Genomic DNA, 21,258 nt, shown 5'->3' with positions numbered 1-21,258 from the left:
GGGAGGGGGGGGGGAGGGAGGAAGGGAAGGGTGGGAGGAAGGAAAGGAGGGAGGCAGGAAAGAAGGGAGGAAGGGAGGGAGGGAGGAAGAGAGGGAGGGTGGAAGAAGGAAGGAAGGAATGTGGTTACTTTGGTGGGACTGAGCCATGATGGATCTTCCACTTGGCGAGTATTTCTTACCTACTGTACTAGTCAGAGTTCTCCAGAGAAACAGATAATAGGATGTGTAAAGTCTACTTGGGTTTATAAGACCAGCCTTTGGTTGAAGACCTTCCCTGGGTCCTAGCAGACAGAAACCAGGAGAGACAGAGACATCTATATCCGGCTACATAGAGAGGTTATCTAACTCTCCGCCTGTTCTCTATCTCTATCTCTATCTGTCTGTCTGTCTGTCTGTCTGTCTGTCTATCTGTCTACCTACCTACCTACCTATCTAATCTACCTACCTACCTATCTAATCTACCTACCTACCTACCTACCTACCTACCTACCTATCTAGTCTACCTACCTACCTACCTACCTACCTACCTGCCTGCTTGCCTGCCTGCCTAGAAATCAAGAGATTTACTTTGAGAATTTGCTCACATGATTTTGGGGACTAGCAAGTCCAAAATCTGCAGGCTGTAGATTTAGGGAGAGCTGATGTTACAGTTTGAGTCTGAAGGCAGTCTGGAGGCAGAATTTCTTCCTTGAGAGAGACCCAATTTTTTTCTCATGAAGCCTTCAGCTGATTAAATGAGGTGTATGTACCCACGGTATACAGGTTAATCTACTTTATTCAGAGTCTACGGATTTAAATGTTAATCTCATTTAGAAAATCCCTTCATACATACATCTAAACTAGTGTTAGATCAAATATCTGGGTACTGTGGCTCATCCAGGCTGACCCATAAAATTAACCATCACACCTGTGCAAGCGCCTTTCCCTCCTGGGTGGTGTCCTAGGGATGACAGAGGAGGGGAAAGCCAGGTCTCTGCTTCAAGGACACAAAATTATGCATGCAAAAAAATTAAGAATGCTGCTCTGTCTGGAGTAGCCATTCTTTTATTCCTTTACTTTCTTAACAAACTTGCTTTCACTTAAAAAAAAATTAAGAACAAGACCATTTATATTTAAGTGCCAACTTATAAAAATGAAATGTAAAAAGGTATTTAGAGGTGACAAGGTAAGTGAGGGCTGGAGGATTCGGAGAGATTTCATGGTGTAGGGACTGAATAGAAGTTTCCAGAACACGGAGGTTTCAGATAAGTGAGGACACAGAAGTCTTCACAATCAGAGTGGGCATCACAGGACAATTCTATATCTATCTAGGACTCTTGAGTTTTTGAAGGGTTTCCATATGCATTGTTTGGTTTGCTGCTTGCAACAACTCTGTTATTTTAATTGAAGGTCTTAAAGCCCAGAGAAGTTAAAGGATTCCCCAGAGGCCACACAGCTTGCCAGTGGCAGGGGAAGGTCTTCCTCTTCCACAGCCTTCTCTCTCTTTCTCCCTTTGTGGAGCATAATGAAATCTACATGCACACATTCATGTAGATTTCATTATGTCCATGTAGAATTCATTTTAATTTCAAACGTTTCCTTCCCAGAGAAATCCTGTGAAACTATGAATATTGTTTTCTCCCTCTCTCCTTCTCCAGGTCTTATTTTCCTTCTTTACCATCCTGATTAACTCTATTTTTTGTTTGTTTTCTCTTCTTGCCCACTCCCAGACACGAATGCAGAGTTTGAGTCCAGATCCCAAAGCCCGGTACACAAGTATCTACGGAGCCCTCCAGAAAATCATGCGGACTGAAGGCTTCTGGAGGCCCTTGCGGGGCATCAACGTCATGGTCATGGGTGCAGGGCCGGCCCACGCCATGTATTTTGCCTGCTATGAAAACATGAAAAGGACTTTAAATGACGTTTTCCACCACCAAGGAAACAGCCACCTAGCCAACGGTATTTTGAACGCGTTTGTCTGGAGTTAGAAAGTTCTCTTCTTCAACACGTCCCTCCCCAGGGTGTTCCTCCCTGTGACCCAGCCGCCTCGACTTCGGCCCGCTTGCTCATGAATAAAGAACTCAGAGTTGTGTGTGCAACGCACACCCAGACACACGCACACACATGCGCGCGCGCACACACATGCTTTTTTCTGTTCCCCTCCGCTTTCTGAAGCCTGGGGAGACATCAGTGACAGAGGGGGTTTTGGTTTTATTGTTATACGGGTTTTCTTTTTTGTTATGGTTTTTTTGTTTTGTTTTTAAACATTCAAAAGCAATTAATGATCAGACATAGGAGAAACCCTGAATAGAAACAAAACTTTTGAATGCTGGATTCAAAAAAAAAAAAAGTTATCTGGACAGCTTCTTTGAGACTATTTAAAAACTGGTACAACAGGTCTCTACAACGCCAAGACTAACTAAGCTTTAAAAGGTCAAGAAGTTTTATGGCTGACAAAGGACTCGCGCAACGCAGAAGGCCTTTCCCACCTTAAGCTTCCGGGGATTTGCGAATTTTACCCCCATTCTCTTCTGTTTGTCTGAGCCCCATCTCTCTGCAAGCAAGGGCTGAAATCATTTTGTTTGGTTGTTTTGAGGGAGAGAGGCGGGGTGGGGGGTGCAAATCTTTCAGCAGCTCTTACATAAGGCATGTTTTATTGGGGAGGGCTGAGCTTTTATTTTCCTCTCTCTGGTGGGGTTGGCTTTTGTTGTTTTTTGTTTGGGTTTGGAATGGAAATATGGATAGCAGCATAAAGTACCTTTATGTTGACAAAATTCATTTTTTTCGACAATGGAGACATAGATATGACCAGCAATAACTTCTCCCCTCTCTTTTACTGTGCTCAAGAAGCATCTCTCCTCCCATTAGCCAACCTTGGTCATAAGCGTGCCTGGCTGGTTTGCAGATACTTGTTTTGCTTTGTAAAAATTGGCCATTAGTGCATTTATTGAGACGGTCACTAAAGAGCCATGCCCTGACCTACCCTTGATTCTATGACATTGGGGCCCTTTTGCTGAAACTGCCTTCTGTAAGGGTTTCTCTCCTTGAAAGAGATTTGACGGAATCCATTTGATGCCAAGTGCTGCCCTGCGCTGTTTCTGCAGTGTGTGGTTTATGCTGTGGTGATCTTGCTAGGAATGATTATAAGTGTGTGTGTGGTGGGGGAGTGGGTATTACATGCATTGCTGAAGAGTCATCCTGGTGTTCCTCATTCCTCCCACCTTCCCGTGGTCATTTTAATTACAGGGCAGTGTCACCGCAAAGGGAGGAAACTCAAAGCCAAAAACAAAATTCCAGGCCTGATTCTGGCTTTTGAGGTTCCTGGTTCTTGAAGCCAAGGCCTGACCTGACTCTCAGATGGGGTCAGTCCTGTCGCTTTGCAGACTGACCCTGGAAATCTACCAAATGCAAATTCTCCTGATTTCCTCTTTTCTTGCCCAGTTTTTTCTTTTCTTTTTTTTTTAAAAGCCTGGATTTTAACCAGATTTGCTTTTTTCCCCCCTTCTCAGCTGTATATATGATGTTATCTCCTTTCAGGGCCCCAGCTTAAGGGCAAAGTGAGTTAATGTGTAGACTCAGGCAAGGGACAAGAGAAAGTTAACACCTAGACAGTGGAAAAAGCCATGATGTGTGATTTCTGGGAACCACCAACACTTGGAGGTTTCGCTTTTCCCAGGGGTTGACTACAAGAAAGAAAACAAGGTTTTGCAAGATTAAAATGTGGGTGAATGTGCCTAAATTAACCACCCCATTTTATCATATTTCCACCATCACTTTAGGGTTTTAAGAGTCAATGCTTACCTGGGTGGAGCTGGTAGTACATTTTACTTCTTAGAAAGCTAAGTCCTGGGTTCCGTCTGATTTTAGGTTCCGGGAACTTCCTGAGAACACCCGATCGCAGAGGGTAATTTTCTGGAGTTTGTTTTGCAGGGATAGCTGGGAGTATGGCCACCCTGCTCCACGATGCGGTAATGAATCCAGCAGAAGGTAATGTCATGGTCCCAGGGAGGGGCAGTAGGGGATGCGCAAAGGGGCACAAAAAATGGTGGGGGAGTGGAGAGGACTGAAGGTGGGCAGGGAGGCTCCTAGTCTCCAGTCAGAGCAGACAGGAGAATTGAATTTTTTACTACGTTATCAAAGGCCTCAAGAAGGGACATGAACATTTGAGTTTTATGGTATTCCTGTGCTCAGAGCTACTCAAAGTGTGTTCTACAGACCAGCAGCATCAGACCTCTTGAGGGTGTTGGAAATGCTAATTCTGAGGCTAGGCGCAGTGGCTCACGCCTGTAATCCCAGCACTTTGGGAGGCCAAGGTGGGCAGATCACTTGAGGTCAGGAGTTCGAGACCAGCCTGGCCAACATGGAGAAACCCCATCTCTACTAAAAATACAAAAATTAGCCAAGTGTGGGGTGTGCACCTATAATCTCAGCTACTGGGGTGGCCGAGGCAGGAGAATCGCTTGAACCCAGCAAGCAGAGGTTGCAGTGCGCCGAGAGCATGCCACTGTACTCCAGCCTGGGTGACAGAGCCAGACTCCATCTCAAAAGGAAAAAAAAAAAAAAAAAAAAAGAAATGCTAATTCTGGCTGGCATGGTGGTTTAAAACTGTAATCCCAGCACTTTGAGAGGCCAAAGCAGGCAGCTCTCTTGAACCCAGGAGTTCAAGAGCAGCGTGGGCAGCATAATGAGACCCTGTCTCTACGAAAAATACAAAAATTAGCCAGGTGTGGTGGTGCGTGCCTGTAGTCCCAGCTGTTTGGGAGGCTGAGGCGGAAGAATTGCTTGAGTCTGGGAGGTTGAGGCTGCAGTGAGTCCATGATTGCACCACTGCACTCAGCCGGGATGACAGAGCAAGACTGTGCCTCAAAACAAAAAAGAAAACAAATGCTAATTCTCAGGCTCTACACAGAGCCTACTGGATCAGAATCCCTGGAGCTAGGGACCAGAATCTGTTTCCTGGTGACTCTGTTGCATGCTTTTGCACTATTCTAAAATCTATGTGTGCATACATACACACACTCACACACTCTCTTAGCCCTTGTTTAACACTGATCCTAGACAAATGTATGGGGAACCCATCAGAGGCTATTAGGGCTAGTGTTCAATTTGACTGTTTTTAATATGAAAGATTATGGATTACATTTCAAACAGATGCGAACGTGGAGAGAATAGTATGATGAACCCCAATGTGTCCATCACTGTGCTTCAGAAATTAACATTGGGTCATTTTGTTTTAGCCATCTCTTTCCACATTATCTTCTTTTTGTTCTTTTAAAATTCGGGGTTATTATGAAGCGAGCCTCAGCTGGGCAGACCAGAGTCTGTTCCCTTTTTATATATCCTGCTGTCTTAGCCAGCTCGGGTCTGAATAGTGACTACATTTTGGGCCTGGCACCAGGCAGGCCTTTAGCTGGGTCATTCTCTACCAGGTGATGGCTTTAGGTGAGCTGTGGAGCTCTTTTCACCTTTCTGCCTCATCTGAAAATAGTTCCTGGCCAGAAGGGAGAATTGGAGAGAAAAGTTTCAACATTTTAAGTCTTATGCTATGTTTGCCTATCTTTTGTCTTTTAAGGTGAAGCTATTAAATTTGCTCTCAGCTGCCCCCCATGTTCTAGCAGATAAAGGACTTGGTCTGCCCTTCAGGGTTGTGATGGGGCAGGTTGGGAGGTGGGCGGGGAGTCTCTGTGGTCTGGGTACTGAGGTTGAGCCAATGGGCAGGTGAAGAAAATCACCTTCTCCATTCCCATTGATTTTTTTGTCGTGTGCTGCACAAGGCATGCTGGAAGGACACACATGTTTCCCCCTTTTTATTTACAAAGTAGAGAGCTGAGAAAGACAGTGCGTGTTCTGTTTTATTTTGTACACATTATCTTTCTCAAGAGATGTGATGCCCTTAAGTAAACTGACCTGCCTTCATGGCTTGTCCCGTAATGAATGTGTTCAAGACAGAGTGTTTTAGGGGCAGGAAAGAGGCATTCTTAGGTAAGTGGCGGTGGGGAGAGGAAACCCTTCTAGGAAGTAGTTCAATGAAAAACCTAAAAATGCCCAAATAAATATTCACTTACATATTGTATATCTTGGGCTGCTTTTTAGGGCAGTTCATTCAGGTCAGTAAACAGGTAGTTAACTTCGTGTAACCAAGCAAGGGTTTTGTTTGTCTTTTTTAAAGGAGAAAAAAGTGAGGTTCAAACTGTCTCTTTCTCCTTGTCATAACTATTGACTGACAGTCTTTATTTCTTTTAAAAGTAAGGAAAAGCATATTGTGTGTATTTATTTGGCAATACATGAGGCCATTAAAACCCTGAGCCTAAGGTACCACAGTTAGTCTCATTTGCCTCTTGTCCTGTGAACTCCAGTTAGAATGTCATTGAACTTGGGCAGACATAATTCTAGTGTCTATTTCAAACGCACTGTGTCACAGAAGCTAGAATTATCGCTAGAGGCACAAACCCCTGTGAATACACCAGGGCACACGCTTCCAGTAGATGTGCTGGGGAAGGAGGAGGGCAGGGGGACAGGGGACAGGATTCAGCTTGGTGGTGGGTCCTAAGGGTTCCTACCAGGGGCAGCCAGGATCTGGGAAATAGATCAGCGACTCTAGTCTGAAGTGACTGCCTGGTTTGAGGGCGGCCTTCAGCAAGATTCAGGCAGGAGAAACTTAAGGAAATAGCCACCTTCCAGGCATGAGTCCTGGAAATAGAAATGGATTATAACCCGGGTCTGCCAGGAGCTGGCCCTCCGCGGCTGCTCAGACTAGGGCTGTGTGTGCTGGCTCTCGCCTGTTTCCGGTGTCTAACTGGCTTGTTTCTCTTTATGGCTTGGCTTCATTCCGACCTGGGGTGGGGCCACCTCCAACCCACTGCCCACTGGCTATCCGTCTGGCCTACCCCACGGTTCCAACCACAGTGGTGAAGCAGCGCTTGCAGATGTACAACTCGCAGCACCGGTCAGCTCTCAGCTGCATCCGGACGGTGTGGAGGACCGAGGGGTTGGGGGCCTTCTACCGGAGCTACACCACGCAGCTGACCATGAACATCCCCTTCCAGTCCATCCACTTCATCACCTACGAGTTCCTGCAGGAGCAGGTCAACCCCCACCGGACCTACAACCCGCAGTCCCACATCATCTCAGGCGGGCTGGCCGGGGCTCTCGCCGCGGCCGCCACGACCCCCCTGGACGTCTGTAAGACCCTTCTCAACACTCAGGAGAACGTGGCCCTCTCGCTGGCCAACATCAGCGGCCGGCTGTCGGGCATGGCCAATGCCTTCCGGACGGTGTACCAGCTCAACGGCCTGGCCGGCTACTTCAAAGGCATCCAGGCGCGTGTCATCTATCAGATACCCTCCACCGCCATTTCTTGGTCTGTCTATGAGTTCTTCAAGTACTTCCTCACCAAGCGCCAGCTGGAAAATCGAGCTCCATACTAAAGGAACAGGCTGTGGGAAGGGATCATAGAATCTTTTCTTCTTAAAGTCATTCTCTGCCTGCATCCAGCCCCTTGCCCTCTCTTCACAGCTAGATCATTTTTTTTTTTTTGCAGGGTGCTGCCTATGGGCCCTCTGCTCCCCAATGCCTTAGAGAGAGGAGGGGACGGGATGGCCGCTCACCGGAAGGCTGTCTGCAGGGACATCCGAGGCGGTGGTGGACAGGAAAGACTTTGGAAGGGGAGTGAGAAATTGCTTTTTCTCTTCCTCCCCGGGCAGAATGTAGCTTTTCTGCTTCACTGTGGCAGCCTCCTCCCTGGATCCTTAGATCCCAGAGGAGGGAAGAAAATTTGCAGTGACTGAAAACAGTAAACAAAAAAAAATTTTTTATGTATATAAAAGTTCCATTACACAGTACAAAATAGATGGATAATGTTTATCCTTTATTTTTCTATGTAGAAGTTTTTGAATTTGTGTGTGTGCTTATGCGTGTCTACACCTAGTATTGCAGCTGGGACTCTCCAGCTGTTTTGTTGTTCTTGTTTTGTTTTTAAATGAGAGGGTTGAATTCTTCCATCAGGTGAACGAAAAAGGCACCAAAGTAATAAATCACTGAATGTGACCTGCAGCTGTGTTTAGCCCCTCCCGATGGAAGTTTCACTTGAATGTAAAATAATAAAGTTTATATTTTGAATTTCTCTTTTGATGGGGGAAAAAAAGGTACGTTAAAAAAAAAAGTCAAAATAATGATATGTCACTTGCAGCTACCTTTTTTTTTCTTTTAAATTCAATCAGCCGCCTTCATGTGCCTTTTTCCTTTGTCTTTCCCCAAAATTCCAGGACCAGAGATCTGGCCCTGGCCCATTTTCTTTTGCTGTGTATACACCTGCATACATGCCGGGTGGCAGGATCTCGCCCGCTGGAGGGTGGTAGAGCCCAGCAGAATTAGGGTGACTGGACATAAACCTGCTGAGACCGCTTCCTCCCCTTGTGAGTGATGTGAATGCCTGCCTTCCCGGGCCAGCACTTAGAAGCCCTTGATAGGCAGCATTTGGCGGCTGGTGGCGCAGGTGTTTGGGGTAAATCCTGCCTTCATCCTAGGACTGACCTGCATCAGCCTTTTAACTCAGTCACTTCAGGTAACGTGATCTATGTGTGTTTTGACTGAATCTCATCTCCTGTGTTTCCCTGTGCAGTCTAGGGAAACATGTCTCCGGTCTTTGTCTGTCCCCCTGTCTTGTCCCAACCATTAATTCCAATGTCACAGCTTCTCATCACATGTGACAAAAGCCAGGGCTATCTGCTAGGGCCCTGTGGCTGAGGTCTCACCTGAACCCTCATGCCCGAGTCAGAAGACCTCTCTCCAGAAGTCATTCTGCATCCTTGTCCGCTCTGTGTCACCCGAGAACACAGGCCTCGCAGCCTCACCTTCTGAAATGGTGTGTGCTGAGTCAGATTGCCGCCCAGAGAAAATACAAGCCCGTTTTCCCTAACTGTGCCATTTGTTGCTCTGCCACTCTGCCGTGCAAGGGGATACTGATGAGACGAGCTGCACTGTCTCCGATTTGGAGCCCTCACCAGAGCTTGTCTTTGAAAATAAGCAGGAAGCTCATGTGTGTTTGCATTTCAGTGAGCCGGGTCCTGACCTGCCGCCACCCACCACGGTCAGTGTGGTGCATCTCACCGAGGAGGTGCAGGCCTGGATTCTTTTGAGTGGTGCTACTGCCTAGGAAGTAACTGCCTAGGAAGTAATACGTGGAGAATTTCCATCCTGGGACCATGCACACAGTGCCTTGGGGCGTAGATTTTGCCCTAATAGCGATGAGGAATTTTATCAGTCAGTTGACTTACTTTTTCAGATCAGGGATGGGAAAGAGTCAAACTGAGTACCTCCCATGTGTACCCTGTCAACAGCCCCTTGAAGCTGGGTTGTGGGGCTTGGCTGCTGTCCGGTCCCATCTGGGGGTTAATACCTCCTCTCTGCTCTGCCCCCTACACCCCAAAACCAGTTGCAGCCTCAGTCCACATGAGGATGCAGAAAGCCGTAGAGTCCACGATGCTGCTGAAAATGTTTACATCTGTGCTTTCAACCTGCCTTGGGTTTGTGTTAAATGGTGTTAAATTCTGCAAATGGAGGGGAAAAAATCAAATTATAAATTTCAAAATAGAATTTAAAGCAAATTGTAAAAAGTTTATCCTACCACCTCTTTTGGTCCACTTAAGATATGCCACACTGAAGCAAGGTATTTCCTACTGGATTTTGGTTTCACTGGTGTTTAGAAAAGAAACTTGATTTCTCTAGGAGCACTCCTTTGGTTAGGGGAATGCAAGAAGGAGAGGTGAAGGCCGAGTGTGGTGGCTCACGCCTGTAATCCCAGCACTTTGGGGAGGCCGAGGCAGGCGGATCACTTGAGGCCAGCAGTTTGAGACCAGCCTGGCCAACATGGTGAAACCCCATCTCTACTAAAAATACAAAAAATTAGCTGGGCATGGTGGCAGGCATCTGTAATCCCAGTTACTTGGGAGACTGAGGCAAGAGAATTGCTTGAACCCAGGAGATGGAGGTTGCAGTGAGCTGAGATTATGCCACTGCACTTCAGCCTGGGTGACAGAGTGAGACTCTGTCTCAAAAAAAAAATGAATAAATTAAAAAAAAAAAAAAAAACAGAAGAAAAGGCGAAAACCGGAAGCTGGAGCTCTGTGGGCCCGGATTGCAGGCCCCTCCCTGTGTGATGAGGGATGGGTCAGCTGGGGAAACCACATGGCCAGCCTGCATGCCTGGTCATCAGGAGGTTGAGGAAAGCCTTGAAAGTTGTGAAGCACTAAGCAGATACAAGTGTTCATTAATTTTGTAGAAATGAACTTTCCTCTCTGGCCTTTATCTCCAACGTTGGTATTGTTGCCCCATGCAGACTGCAGTTTGATTTTTGATTGTGACTTTGACATTGCAAAGTGCGAAATAGTAAGTGGCCTCCCCACCCCGCCATCCCACCCTGGTGACCAACTCAGTATAATCATGGCACGTACTCAGTCATTGGTGTCTTTGGAGTGACCTCGGCAGCCAGTCAGTGTCACCTGGGTACAGGACCCATACTTTTATGTGGTGTGTGTGTGAGTAGCTCTTCTGCCCAAACCATGATTTGAGGTTCAACTACCTGTAGATTAAAGCTTTATACAATAAACTGATATTTTCCAAATGGGTGAAATCTTTCCCTCATGATATGTTTTCTTAACTTTGCATTGAATCTATTTACTGGGTTACATTCTATGTGTAGTTTGTTTTTTTCATTTTTTTCTTTTAAAATGCTCATGTCTTATTCCAAGCATCTTCCTCCAAAGTCCCCATAAAGCTGCATCTCCAACACATTGTTATGCCAATAAGGTTTTATTTAACTTTATTTAAGGATGATTGTGTCTTCGAATGACAAATGTATGTACTGCTGCTTCCTCCCTGCAAGACGCACAATGTATGTTTTAAGGGTGAGCAAGTGTTATTTCTTAAATTTCTCAAATGCCTGTAGTAACTGTTGTTTCTGCCTCTCAACTGTTGCCAGCTCTTTGAAGAAGGGGAGAATTGTGTGTTTTTGTGTGGGGATGTTTCTGATATGCTGCTACAGTTACAACACTGGAGCTAGAGAAAATAAAGTACTGATCTTCGAAGTGTTGTGGGCTCTGTGGTGGGAATCCTGAAATGAGAGGGGAGTGGATGGCAAGAGGGGATGTCCTTCACGGGGTCTATGCCTGTTCCTCTTGAGCACTAAGGACCAAGGTCTGCAGCTTTGGTAGGAACTGCCCCTGCAACCCCATTTCCCCAGGGCAAGCAGATTGATGGTGGTGTTTGCGTTGTCTTGCTGGGCAGGAGCGGGAGCCCTCCCACTGGCGTGGCTCACCATGCTGGGGAGGGTGGCACTTTTCTTTCTCATTGTGAGAGCCTGGATGTGGCAGGCTGCAAGTGGTTCTTTGGAACATGCTGTACTCAAGCCTATTTTCTCTGTCTTAAACCTCAGCTTAAGCCAGAGAACGTGACCTCTTTTGGAGGTGGGAGGAGGGAAGGTTTGGACCCCCTTGAGAAGCCAGGGATGACTCTGGCTCTTCCCACAATTTTGAAAGTCTGAGCACCCACCTTCAGTATGACCACTGGAGCCCTTTGGCCTGCCAGGATGCAGGGTCAGAATTGAGGTCAGGCCTGAGCTGGCCAATGCAGGGGTGCCCAGAGGTGGGAAGGGGTGATGGTTAGTGGATGGTGAACGCTGGGATAAACTCCCTGTTTTGTGATTTACCTATGGCCAGTGCTGTGCTACTCCAACTTGTGGTTGCTTCCCCTCCTCTGGGGTGGGCGGCACAGATGGTCTGCTTCCAGTAGCTACGGATTCATTCAACAGATATCCTCCCTTTCCCTCCACCGCAGAATCAATCAGCCAACAAATTGGCTGTGCCTCCCGTGAGCAGAGCCTCATGCAGGTGCTGGGGACAGAGTGAAGTGTAAGATGTGGTCCCTGTCTTCGAAGGCCTTACAGCCTAGTAGAAGAGTACAAGGGGAGATGCAAACTCCTTAAGACAATCAGATCTTGACCTACCGAGATGGTAGCAAAGTTAGCCATGGAAGCAAAACAGTAGCTTTGTGCCCATTAGACCAAGCTCCATGAGACAGTGGCCTTGTCTGTTTTATTTGCTTCTTTATCCCCAGCCAGTGGTGTGCTGGTGCTGGCACTGCACTGGCTCTCTAGGTCGTACAGCGCACATTCCTTCCCAGCTCCACATTCTGTATTACCACGTTGGTAGCTTGAAATTGGCAACAGTGGGAATATTGACACCACAGAAATCGTCAAGCACTACTTATCAAGGCCTTTGCTTTTCCAAGGGCTAGTTTACCAGCATACCACTGCTGGTACATAGCACAGTGCTTGGTATGTGCTAGGTGTCTGGTGAAGATTTGCTGAGAGGAAGATACGAAAGGTAGAACCCAGCATCAACCTGGGGGGCCCTTCTGTGGTACCCCTCTTAGTTTGCCACCTGCCTCCTCATGGGGGCATCTTTCTATCTTTCTATCACTCAGGAGCCCTCTCCAGCATGACCACATTCAAATTCCAGCCCTAAAAAGACCATGAAAGGAAGGTATACCCTTTCCTCTGGGGACAAGGTCTCCTTACTGAGTCCCATGTTTTCTAGTTTTCAGCTACCTCTTCCAGGAGAGACCTCTGTTCCTATCCAAGGAAGGGCCTTAGTGTGACAAACATCTCAGAGAAGAAGTAATGAGCCTAGTCTTGTACAAGAGAGACACACAGCCAACTGGGCAGATGTGGAGGTGGGTTATGATTGCTTACAAGGGAACGAAGAATTGCGTCTGGTCTAAGTCTGAACGCAGTGAGTGGCCTAAGAGAAATAAGAGCAATTAGGGAGAAAAGAGTTTGGTTTGCATCCATAAGGGCTTTGTTGGAGACACCCTCATGGTAAGTAAGCTGCACATGAGAGCTTTGACTGCCATTGTAAGAAGTTTGACCTTTAAGCAGTAGGTAATGGGGAGTCACCAAGAGTCTTTGAGCAGGGGACACTGTGATTGGAGCTTGGTTCTAGGGAAACTCATCTGGCTAAAGTGTACGGGACTGAGTTATGAACAAATATGGAGGGGACCAGGAGATGGTCAGTTCTGTGTCACAGTGAAATTGTCCAGAAGAGGGATGACTAAGAGAAAGGTGAGGGAGTCTGGAATAGAATGAGTGGGACTGGATCGATGTGAGTGTAGAGGTGAAGTCAACAGAGACCTGGGGGTGCAGGACTCTAGGTCATGCTGAGAACAGGCTGGGCTGTCTGAGAGGAGTAGGAAGACCTGGCGGAGAGAACTAATACATGGTGGCAGAGAAGATTCCTCATCTCAAGTCCATGGGTCTCTCCTTAGTCCTCCTCCTCTTTGGGCATGTAAAACTCATCTCAAATCCATGGGTTTTCTCCTTAGTCCTGCTCCTTCTTGGCGTAGATGCCTGGTCTCCAAGTCCATGAGTCTGTCTTTAGTCCTCCTCCTCCTTGGGCATAGACGCCACATCTCTTAAGTCCATGGGTCCCTCCCTAGTCTTTCTCCTTGAGCATGCACAACACTTGAGGGCTCTCTCTTTAGCTCCCCTACTTGACTTCCATTTCCCTGCTTCCTCCTGGTCTCCCACCTCTGTGAGTACCTTCTCTGGCCCCTCACCAACTTCAGCTCCTTTCTGGGCCACCTAAGTGTGGCTGCTTGGAAAGGTTCTGCTGCTGGGGATCCTGTCTCTGCACACCCCCTTGGTGCTGATCTGCCCTCCTCTGGGAAGATAATTCTTAGATGTGGGGCTGTAGCACCCCGATTCTTCTCCTGAACTCCAGATTTAAATGTCCAGTGGCCTGCTGGAGATCTCCTGGATCTCAACTTGTCCCCCATTCTCAAGAGACTGTCCTCCCTTGCTGCCAGAGGCTCACCATGTTACTCAGTTTCTCAAGACCTTCAAGGGCTCCTCACTGCTGATTGAATTTAATAGGCTTTCCTGCATATGGCAGTTCCCAGTTTAGCTTCGTGTTTAAGGTAATGACCAGAGAGAAACAGAATAGGTCAGCAGGATGGTTGTGTAAGACCCTGAGGTCTTAATGTCCTTAACAGGCTGGTGCTGTGTTCTTTCCAGAACTTTCTTCCTATTGGAATGTCTTCCTCCCTCTCCTGCCACCTCCTCTCTGCTCATTCAAGTCCCATTTTTCAGGCTGCCTTGAAGATAGCATTTACTACCTCACTGTGGAGCTCCTACTAATTTGCCTATCTATGTGATCTCCTTCTCCTCTTTGTCAGTATCTACAGCCTCTTTGACAAGCCTCCAACCTTCCATGGCTGATCTCACTTTGCATTTTTGCTGCCTTCTGCCCAGAATTATGTGCCCAGTGAAGGCAGAGACTGATTTATTCACTCCTGTTTTCTCCATAGCCCTCCAGCCTACTGTTTCCCACATTCTGTATAAGAGTGACAGTCATTGTTCATTATATGTAACAAACTTTTGTTGTCCTGTTGAGTTTGAAACTCCTGTGGACATCCAGATGGAGACCCCCAGAGGGAAATACAATATTGGTGGTCAGGAGAAAGACTGGAACTGGAACAAAGGACCTGGCAAATAGGTCAAGGGATGTGATAGCCAAAGCCATGGGCAGAGGAGAGTCCCTAGGGAGAAAAAGAATATCGTGGAAGGCTTACATGTAATAGTGAAGAGAGAAATGGGAACCAGGAGAGGCTGGAGTGGTCAGAGAGTTATGAAGTAGCCAAGAGCTCTGTGAGGCTTTTACAAAGGAGGGGTAGTCATCAGTTCTACAAGCTTAGGTGTGAAATATAAGCAACTAAAGCCATTTAGAAAACAACAACAACAACAACAACAACAACAACCCTACTTTGTCTTTCCTTGCTCTTGTCTTCTTTGTTCCTGGTTTGTTTTTCCCTACCCTTACTCTTTTGCCTTTTTGGATTCCCCTTTAAATGTCACCTTCACCAAGTTCAGCTGCTTCCACCCCTGCCCTTCCCCTGACCCCCCGCACCTAGCACCATTCCTACTGTATCTAGCATAGTATTTCAAGGCTACCTAAAGGCAGTAATTAGACAGACACTCAAAACTGCACATCCCAGGCTTGTTCATGAACATGAAAAGTTGGAAAACAAACTAGATATCTATCAAGAAGTGAAATGATTTATAGACCATCCTGGCTGTCCTGGTATTTTTGTAGAAAAGAAATTTCATTAAGGGTTCCCAGCAATCTTGGAATCTGTATTCCCAATACATTTATCAAATTTAGGATGCTTCTGAGCTTCCCCATTTCTCTGGCCTTGTCTCCTAAAGGTAATGTTACTTTGATAAACACGTGACCTCTCTTTTGTGAAGCCACGGATATAACACAATTCCAGACTTCCAGGTTCCTGTTGCCATATCTTCTCTAAGAAGCTCTTCTTTGCTTATGCTCATATTTACCTATGGTAGCTTTGATGTTTCATTTTCCATAGTAAGTGAGACTCAGGGCAGAGCCCCCAGCACTACTGCTAAGAGGACACGAGGGCCACTTTAGCACAGACAGACAGCCCAACCCCTGTCCACTGTCATCAGAAACTCGTCTGTGACAAGAAAAAGCATAAATCAAAATCATACCAGTGATGTTTTAGTCTTCAACCTGAGGCAGTTGAAGCTTGGGTATCGCCTTGGAGTCCTTGTGTATTTCTATCGTTGTCGAGTACTCTCAGTGTTGAAAGGGCACCCGACTACAACCTCATGAAGCCCAGAGCTACAGAAAGAGGGATTGTTGACATCTGACTTCTTCATTATTGTCATGCTGGCCCTTGGGGTGGCTGCCTTTAAGGGAAGAGGGGGTTTAAAAAGAACAAAGGGAGATATGTACCAGGGGTGTTTGTCCTCATCAGTATGTGAGTTCATGGAAGGAGTTCTTGCTGCTTGCTGAACAGTGAAAATATTCTCTTGATGGACACCTTTAGCTTGGGTTGACAGGTGACAAATATATATCCCAAGATTTCTACATTGAGCCTAATGCAACGAGCTAGTGAAATATACCAGCACATCCTCAATCTTTCCCTGATTGTGTCTGTGTAAAGTTTAGAATAAATAATGTGTGTATTAGTTCATTCTTGCACTGCTATAAAGAAATACCTGAGACTGGTAACTTATAAAGAAAAGAGGTTTAATTGGCTCACAGTTCCACGGGCTGTACAGGAAGCACAGCCAGGGAGGCCTCAGGAAAGCTATAATCATGGCAAAAGGTGAAGAGGAAACAGGCTTGTCTTACATGACCAGAGCAGGTGGAAGAAAGAACGAGGTGGGAGGCACTACACACTTTTAATCAACCAGATCTCGTGATAACTCACTATCATGAGAACAGCACCAAAAGGGAAATCTTCCCCTATGATCCAGTCATCTACCACCAGGCCCCACTTCCAACGTTGAGGATTACAATTTGACATGATATTTGGATGGGAACACAAATCCAAATCAAGTCTTTTTTTTCTCTTTTTTGTTTTTTTTGAGATGGAGTCTCACTCTGTTGCCTAGGCGGGAGTACAGTGGCATGATCTCAGCTCACTGCAACCTCTGCCTCCCGGGTTCAAGTGATTCTCCTGCCTCAGCCTCCCAAGTAGCTGGGACTACAGGCATGTGCCAGCATGCCCGGCTAATTTTTGTATTTTTAGTAGAGATGGGGTTTCACCACGTTGATCAGGTTGGTCTGGAACTCCTGACCTCAAATGATCCTCCCGCCTCAGCCTCCCAAAGTGTTGGGATTACAGGTATGAGCCACCCCGCCCAGTCCCAAATCATATCAATGAGCAAATTTTAATGTTAATAATTATGGATATTCATAATGTCTTCTGTCTGTAGCTCTGGGCTTCATGAGACTTCAATGGGAGCTGCTTTCTATTAGCACTGTCAACATTAAGAGTCCTTGACTGCAGCAGAAAAACCTGAGGACCCAAGGCCAATGCCCAAGCTTCAGCGGCTTTGGTCTAAGACTACAAAACATCACCAGCCTGGAAACTGGTAATAGCTACGTGCTAGGAGCTTCCTTGGGATTTTGCGTAGTCTCTAGCACATCCAGTGATCCATTCAGGGTTTCATGTATATCCATAACAATGGAACTCCATGGTCATTTCACAATTTTTAGGTAGGGTCCAAGGTCTGAGGGCAAATTGTCCTGCATGAATCCCTCTCACATTTCCCCTCAAGCTCACGAATGAGTAAAATCTGGATAATTACACATGAAGGGGGTCATGGTTAATGAGACTGAGAGGCAGTCACAGTGGGAACAGCAGCCAGGAGAAAAGAATGTTCTAGATGGAAAGAATGAACCAAACCCTGGGCCTATTATTCATCATGGTAGAAAAACTTCCTTTACACAGAATGGAGCATGAAGTTCTAAGCCTCCTGGTGTTCCAATGAGCTTGGGTTGCCAAGAGCAGTCATTTAACAAATGTCCTTAGACTCCTACTGTCACACTTAATCTGATTCAGCTTCCTATTTTGAAGAGATGATTTTGGCTGATTTTGACTTCCATCAAAATCTTTGTTTCTTGATGCTCTCTTGAATGTCCACCTTGGCTTCTATGAGTCTTTTGTTTTTAAGATCAGCAAGTTCCTCAAAGTCACTAAACTGGTTGAGTGATCTTGGGTGATTTTGCATATATCACTTAATCTCTCTGGTCTGCAGTTTCCTCAGCTGCAAAATGAAAGGGTTGGGCCAGATGACGTGTAATAATAGCTCCTCTGGCTTCACTAGCCTGTAATAATGTCCACAGAGTACAGGCTCTATCTAGCCTCTAAGTCTATGATTAAAATATGATTACATGCTTTTTAGATGAAATTAGAAGGAAAATCTCACAGGACTTTTAACTTACCTACCATAAAGAATCATTCATTATCATTTTGCTTTACTTCTTCTCACTTCCCACTTCCTAAACTACTCTACAAATAAAGACTAAAATCCAGGAACGTGATATAGGAGAATGATGGATGTGACTATTTCACATCCTTTTCTTTAATATGTTTTTTAATTGCTACATTTCTGTGCCCTTGCAAGTAAATAATTTATTTACCTATATATCTATTTGAACTCTGAGTGAGTACTGTTGGTTTCTGGTGCAGTCCAAGCCCTCCAGCTCAGTGCTTGAAACAAAATGGGTCTTATTGTGTGCCAGCAGCTCATGGAATGTGATGCCCTTATTTTCCCACAGTCCTTTACTATAGGAAGGCACAGTGTATATTTTTCTTTCTTTCTTTTTTTTTTTTGAGACAGAATCTCGTTCTGTTGCCAGGCTGGAGTGCAGTGGCACAATCTTGGTTCACTGCAAATCTCCTGCCTCAACCTCCTGAGTACTCCTGAGTAGCTGGGACTACAGGTGCATGCCACCATGTCCAGCTAATTTTTGTATTTTTAGTAGAGACGGAGTTTCACCATGTTGGCCAGGATGGTCTCAATCTCTTGACCTCGTGATCCGCCTGCCTTGGCCCGGCCTCCAAGATGTTTTTTATTGTAGGGTCTATATGTCTCAAACTTCTTAAAAAAATAGACTTTATTGGCCTGCAGTCTTTCTTTCCTCCTTCCTGGTAGCCCCTGGCAACTACTGATCGTTTTATTGTTTCGATTGTTTGGCCTTTTCCAGACTGTCAGGTAGTTGGAAACATACAATATGTATGTAGCCTTTTCAGATAGGCTTAACTTAGTAACATGCATTTAAAATTCCTCCATGTCCTTTCATGGCTTGATAGCTTATTTCTTTTTGGTGTTGAATAATGTTCCCTGGTCTGGATGTACTCCAGGTATTCATTCGCCTACTGAAGGACATCTTGGTTGCTTTTGAGTTTTGACAATTACAAATGAAGCTGCTATAAACATCCATGTGTAGCTCCTATGTGGGCACAGATTCTCAACTCCTTTGGGAGATACTAAGGAGGGCAATTGCTGGATCATAGGTAAGAGTGTGCTTAGCTTTGTAAGAAACTGCCGGGCTGGGTACAGTGGCTCATACATGTAATCGTAGCATTTTGGGAGGCCACGGCAGGCGAATTGCCTGAGAGACCAGCCTGGGCAACATGGCCAAACCCTGTCTCTATTAAAAATATTAAAAATTAGCCAGGCATGGTGGTGCACGCCTGTAATCCCAGCTACTTGGGAGACTGAGGCATGAGAATTGCTTGAACCTGGGAGGCGGGGGTTGCAGTGAGCCGAGATTGCGCCACTGCACTCCAGCCTGGGTGATAGAGTAAGACTCTGTCTCAAACAAACAAACAAAAAACCAAACCTGCCAAAACTGTCTTCCAAAATGACCGTGTCATTTTGTTTTCCCATCAATAGTTCCTGTTGTTCCACATCCTCGCCAGCATTTGGTATCATCGGTATTCTGGATTGTGGCCATCTAATAGGTTTGTACTGGGATCTCATTATTCTATTTGTATTTCCCTGAGGACATATGATGTGCAGCGTCTGTTCATATGTGTATTTGCCACATGTACGTCTTCATCATGAGGTGTCTGCTAAAGTCTTTGGCCCATTTTTTAATTGGGTTGTTTGTTTTCTTACTGTTGAGTTTTAAAGGTTCTTTGTATATTTTGGATAGTAGTCCTTTATCAAATATGTTTTTGCAAATATTTTCTCCCAGTCTATGGCTTGGTTTTCATTCTCTTAACAGTGTCTTTTTCAGAACAGAAATTTTTATTTCAATAAAGTCCAGCTTATCATTTCTTTCTTGGATCCTGCCTTTGATCTGCAGAATGGATGTTGTAGTTACAGGCATAAAATATTAATTTTATCTAAAAAGGCATTGCCAACCCCAAGGTCATCTACATTTTCTTCTATGTCATCTTCTAGGAATGTTGTAGTTTTTCATATTATGTTTAGGACTGTGATCCATTTTGAGTTAATTTTTGTAAAGGGCATAAGGTCTGTGACTAGATTGATTTTTTTTTTTTTAGCTTGTGGATGTCCAGTTGTTCCAGCACCATTTGTTGAAAACGCTGTATTTTTTTTTCTATTATATTGCCTTTGCTCCTTTATCTGAGATCAGTTGGCTATAGAGTCATACCTCAAAGATATGGCAGGTTTGATTCCAGGCCACCATAATCAAGCAAATATTGCAATAAAGTGAGGGAAACAAATTTTTTGGTTTCCCAGTACATATAAAAGGTATATTTATACTATACTGTGGTCTATTAAGTGTACAATAATAGCATGATGTCTAAAAACAATGTACACCCCTTAATTAAAAATATTTTATTGCTAAAAGTGTTAGTAATCATCTGAGTCTTCAGGGAGTCATAATCTTTTTGGAGGTGAAAAGTCTTGCTTTCATACCGATGGCTGCCGATTAATCAGGGTGGTGGTTGCTGAGGATTGGGATGGCTGTGTCAATTTCTAAAAAAAAAAAAAAAAAAAAAAAAAAAAACAATAGAGTTTGCTGCATCAATTGACTCTTCCTTTCATGAAAGATTTCTCTGTAGTAGGCAATGCTGTTTGATACCATTTACCCACAGGCAGAACTTCTTTCATAATTGGGGTCAGTTCTCTCAAATCCTGCTGCTGCCTTATCAACTAAGTTTGTGTAAGATATCTAAATTCTTTGTTTTTATTTCAACAGTGTTCACAGCATCTTTAACAGGAGTAGAATTCCATATCAAGAAACCACTTCCTTTGCTCATACATAAGAAGCAACTTCTTGGCTGGGCATGGTGGCTATATGAAATCATTTTTAACCAATATTTTATAGGCATATATAAGTGACCAATTTTGACAGTACTGGGAAGTTTAGGATTTCTCACAAACTAACAGCTACTGAATAGAAAAGATCAAAATAGGCCGGACACAGTGGCTTCCACCTGTAATCCCAGCACTTTGAGAGGCTGAGGTGGGTGGATCATGAGGTCAGGAGATGGAGACCCATCCTGGCTCACATGGTGAAACCCCGTCTCTACTAAAAATACAAAGAATTAGCTGGATGTGGTGGCACATGCCTGTAGTCCCAGCTACTTGGGAGGCTGAGGCAGGAGAATCTCTCGAACCTACCTGGGAGGCAGAGGTTGCAGTGAGCTGAGATCACACCATTGCACTCCAGCCTGGGCGACAGAGTGAGACTCCGTCTGAAAAAACAAAACAAAACAAAACAAAACAAAACAAAACAAAACAAACAGAAGCAACTTCTCATCCAGTAAAGTTTTTTCATGAGATTGCTGCAATTCAGTTACATCTTTAGGCTCCACTTCCAATTTTAGCTCTCTTGCTGTTTCCATTATCTCTGCAGTGACTTCCTCCACTGAAGTCTTGAACCCCTGAAGGTCATCCCTGGGAGTGGAATCAACTTCTTCCAAATTCCT

At 45.2% G+C, this 21,258-nt stretch overlaps 1 protein-coding gene and 1 pseudogene across 2 annotated transcripts in view; one reads left to right on the top strand and one right to left on the bottom strand.

The window, feature by feature from the left end:
* Positions 1 to 11,063, top strand: part of SLC25A37 (solute carrier family 25 member 37) — a 51,902-nt gene extending 40,839 nt beyond the window's left edge. Inside the window, exons 2-4 of one of the 2 annotated variants that reach the window (XM_017885662.1) lie at positions 1,710 to 1,938; positions 3,910 to 3,966; positions 6,886 to 11,063. In XM_017885662.1, coding sequence (XP_017741151.1) covers positions 1,710 to 1,938; positions 3,910 to 3,966; positions 6,886 to 7,406 — 807 coding nt within the window. In that variant the 3' untranslated portion in view covers positions 7,407 to 11,063. Of the gene's footprint in view, positions 1 to 1,709; positions 2,413 to 3,909; positions 3,967 to 6,885 lie in introns of both variants that reach the window. The other variant, XM_017885670.1, reaches the window with a different exon arrangement.
* Positions 9,396 to 21,258, bottom strand: part of LOC108537216 (protein FAM60A-like) — a 61,868-nt pseudogene continuing 50,005 nt past the window's right edge.

This window comes from Rhinopithecus bieti, unplaced genomic scaffold, assembly GCF_001698545.2.
Source record: "Rhinopithecus bieti isolate Rb0 unplaced genomic scaffold, ASM169854v2 scaffold_315, whole genome shotgun sequence".
Taxonomy (NCBI): Eukaryota; Metazoa; Chordata; class Mammalia; order Primates; family Cercopithecidae; genus Rhinopithecus; species Rhinopithecus bieti.
Note: the sequence above shows the minus strand (reverse complement) of the source record. Positions and strands in the feature narration are given on the sequence as shown.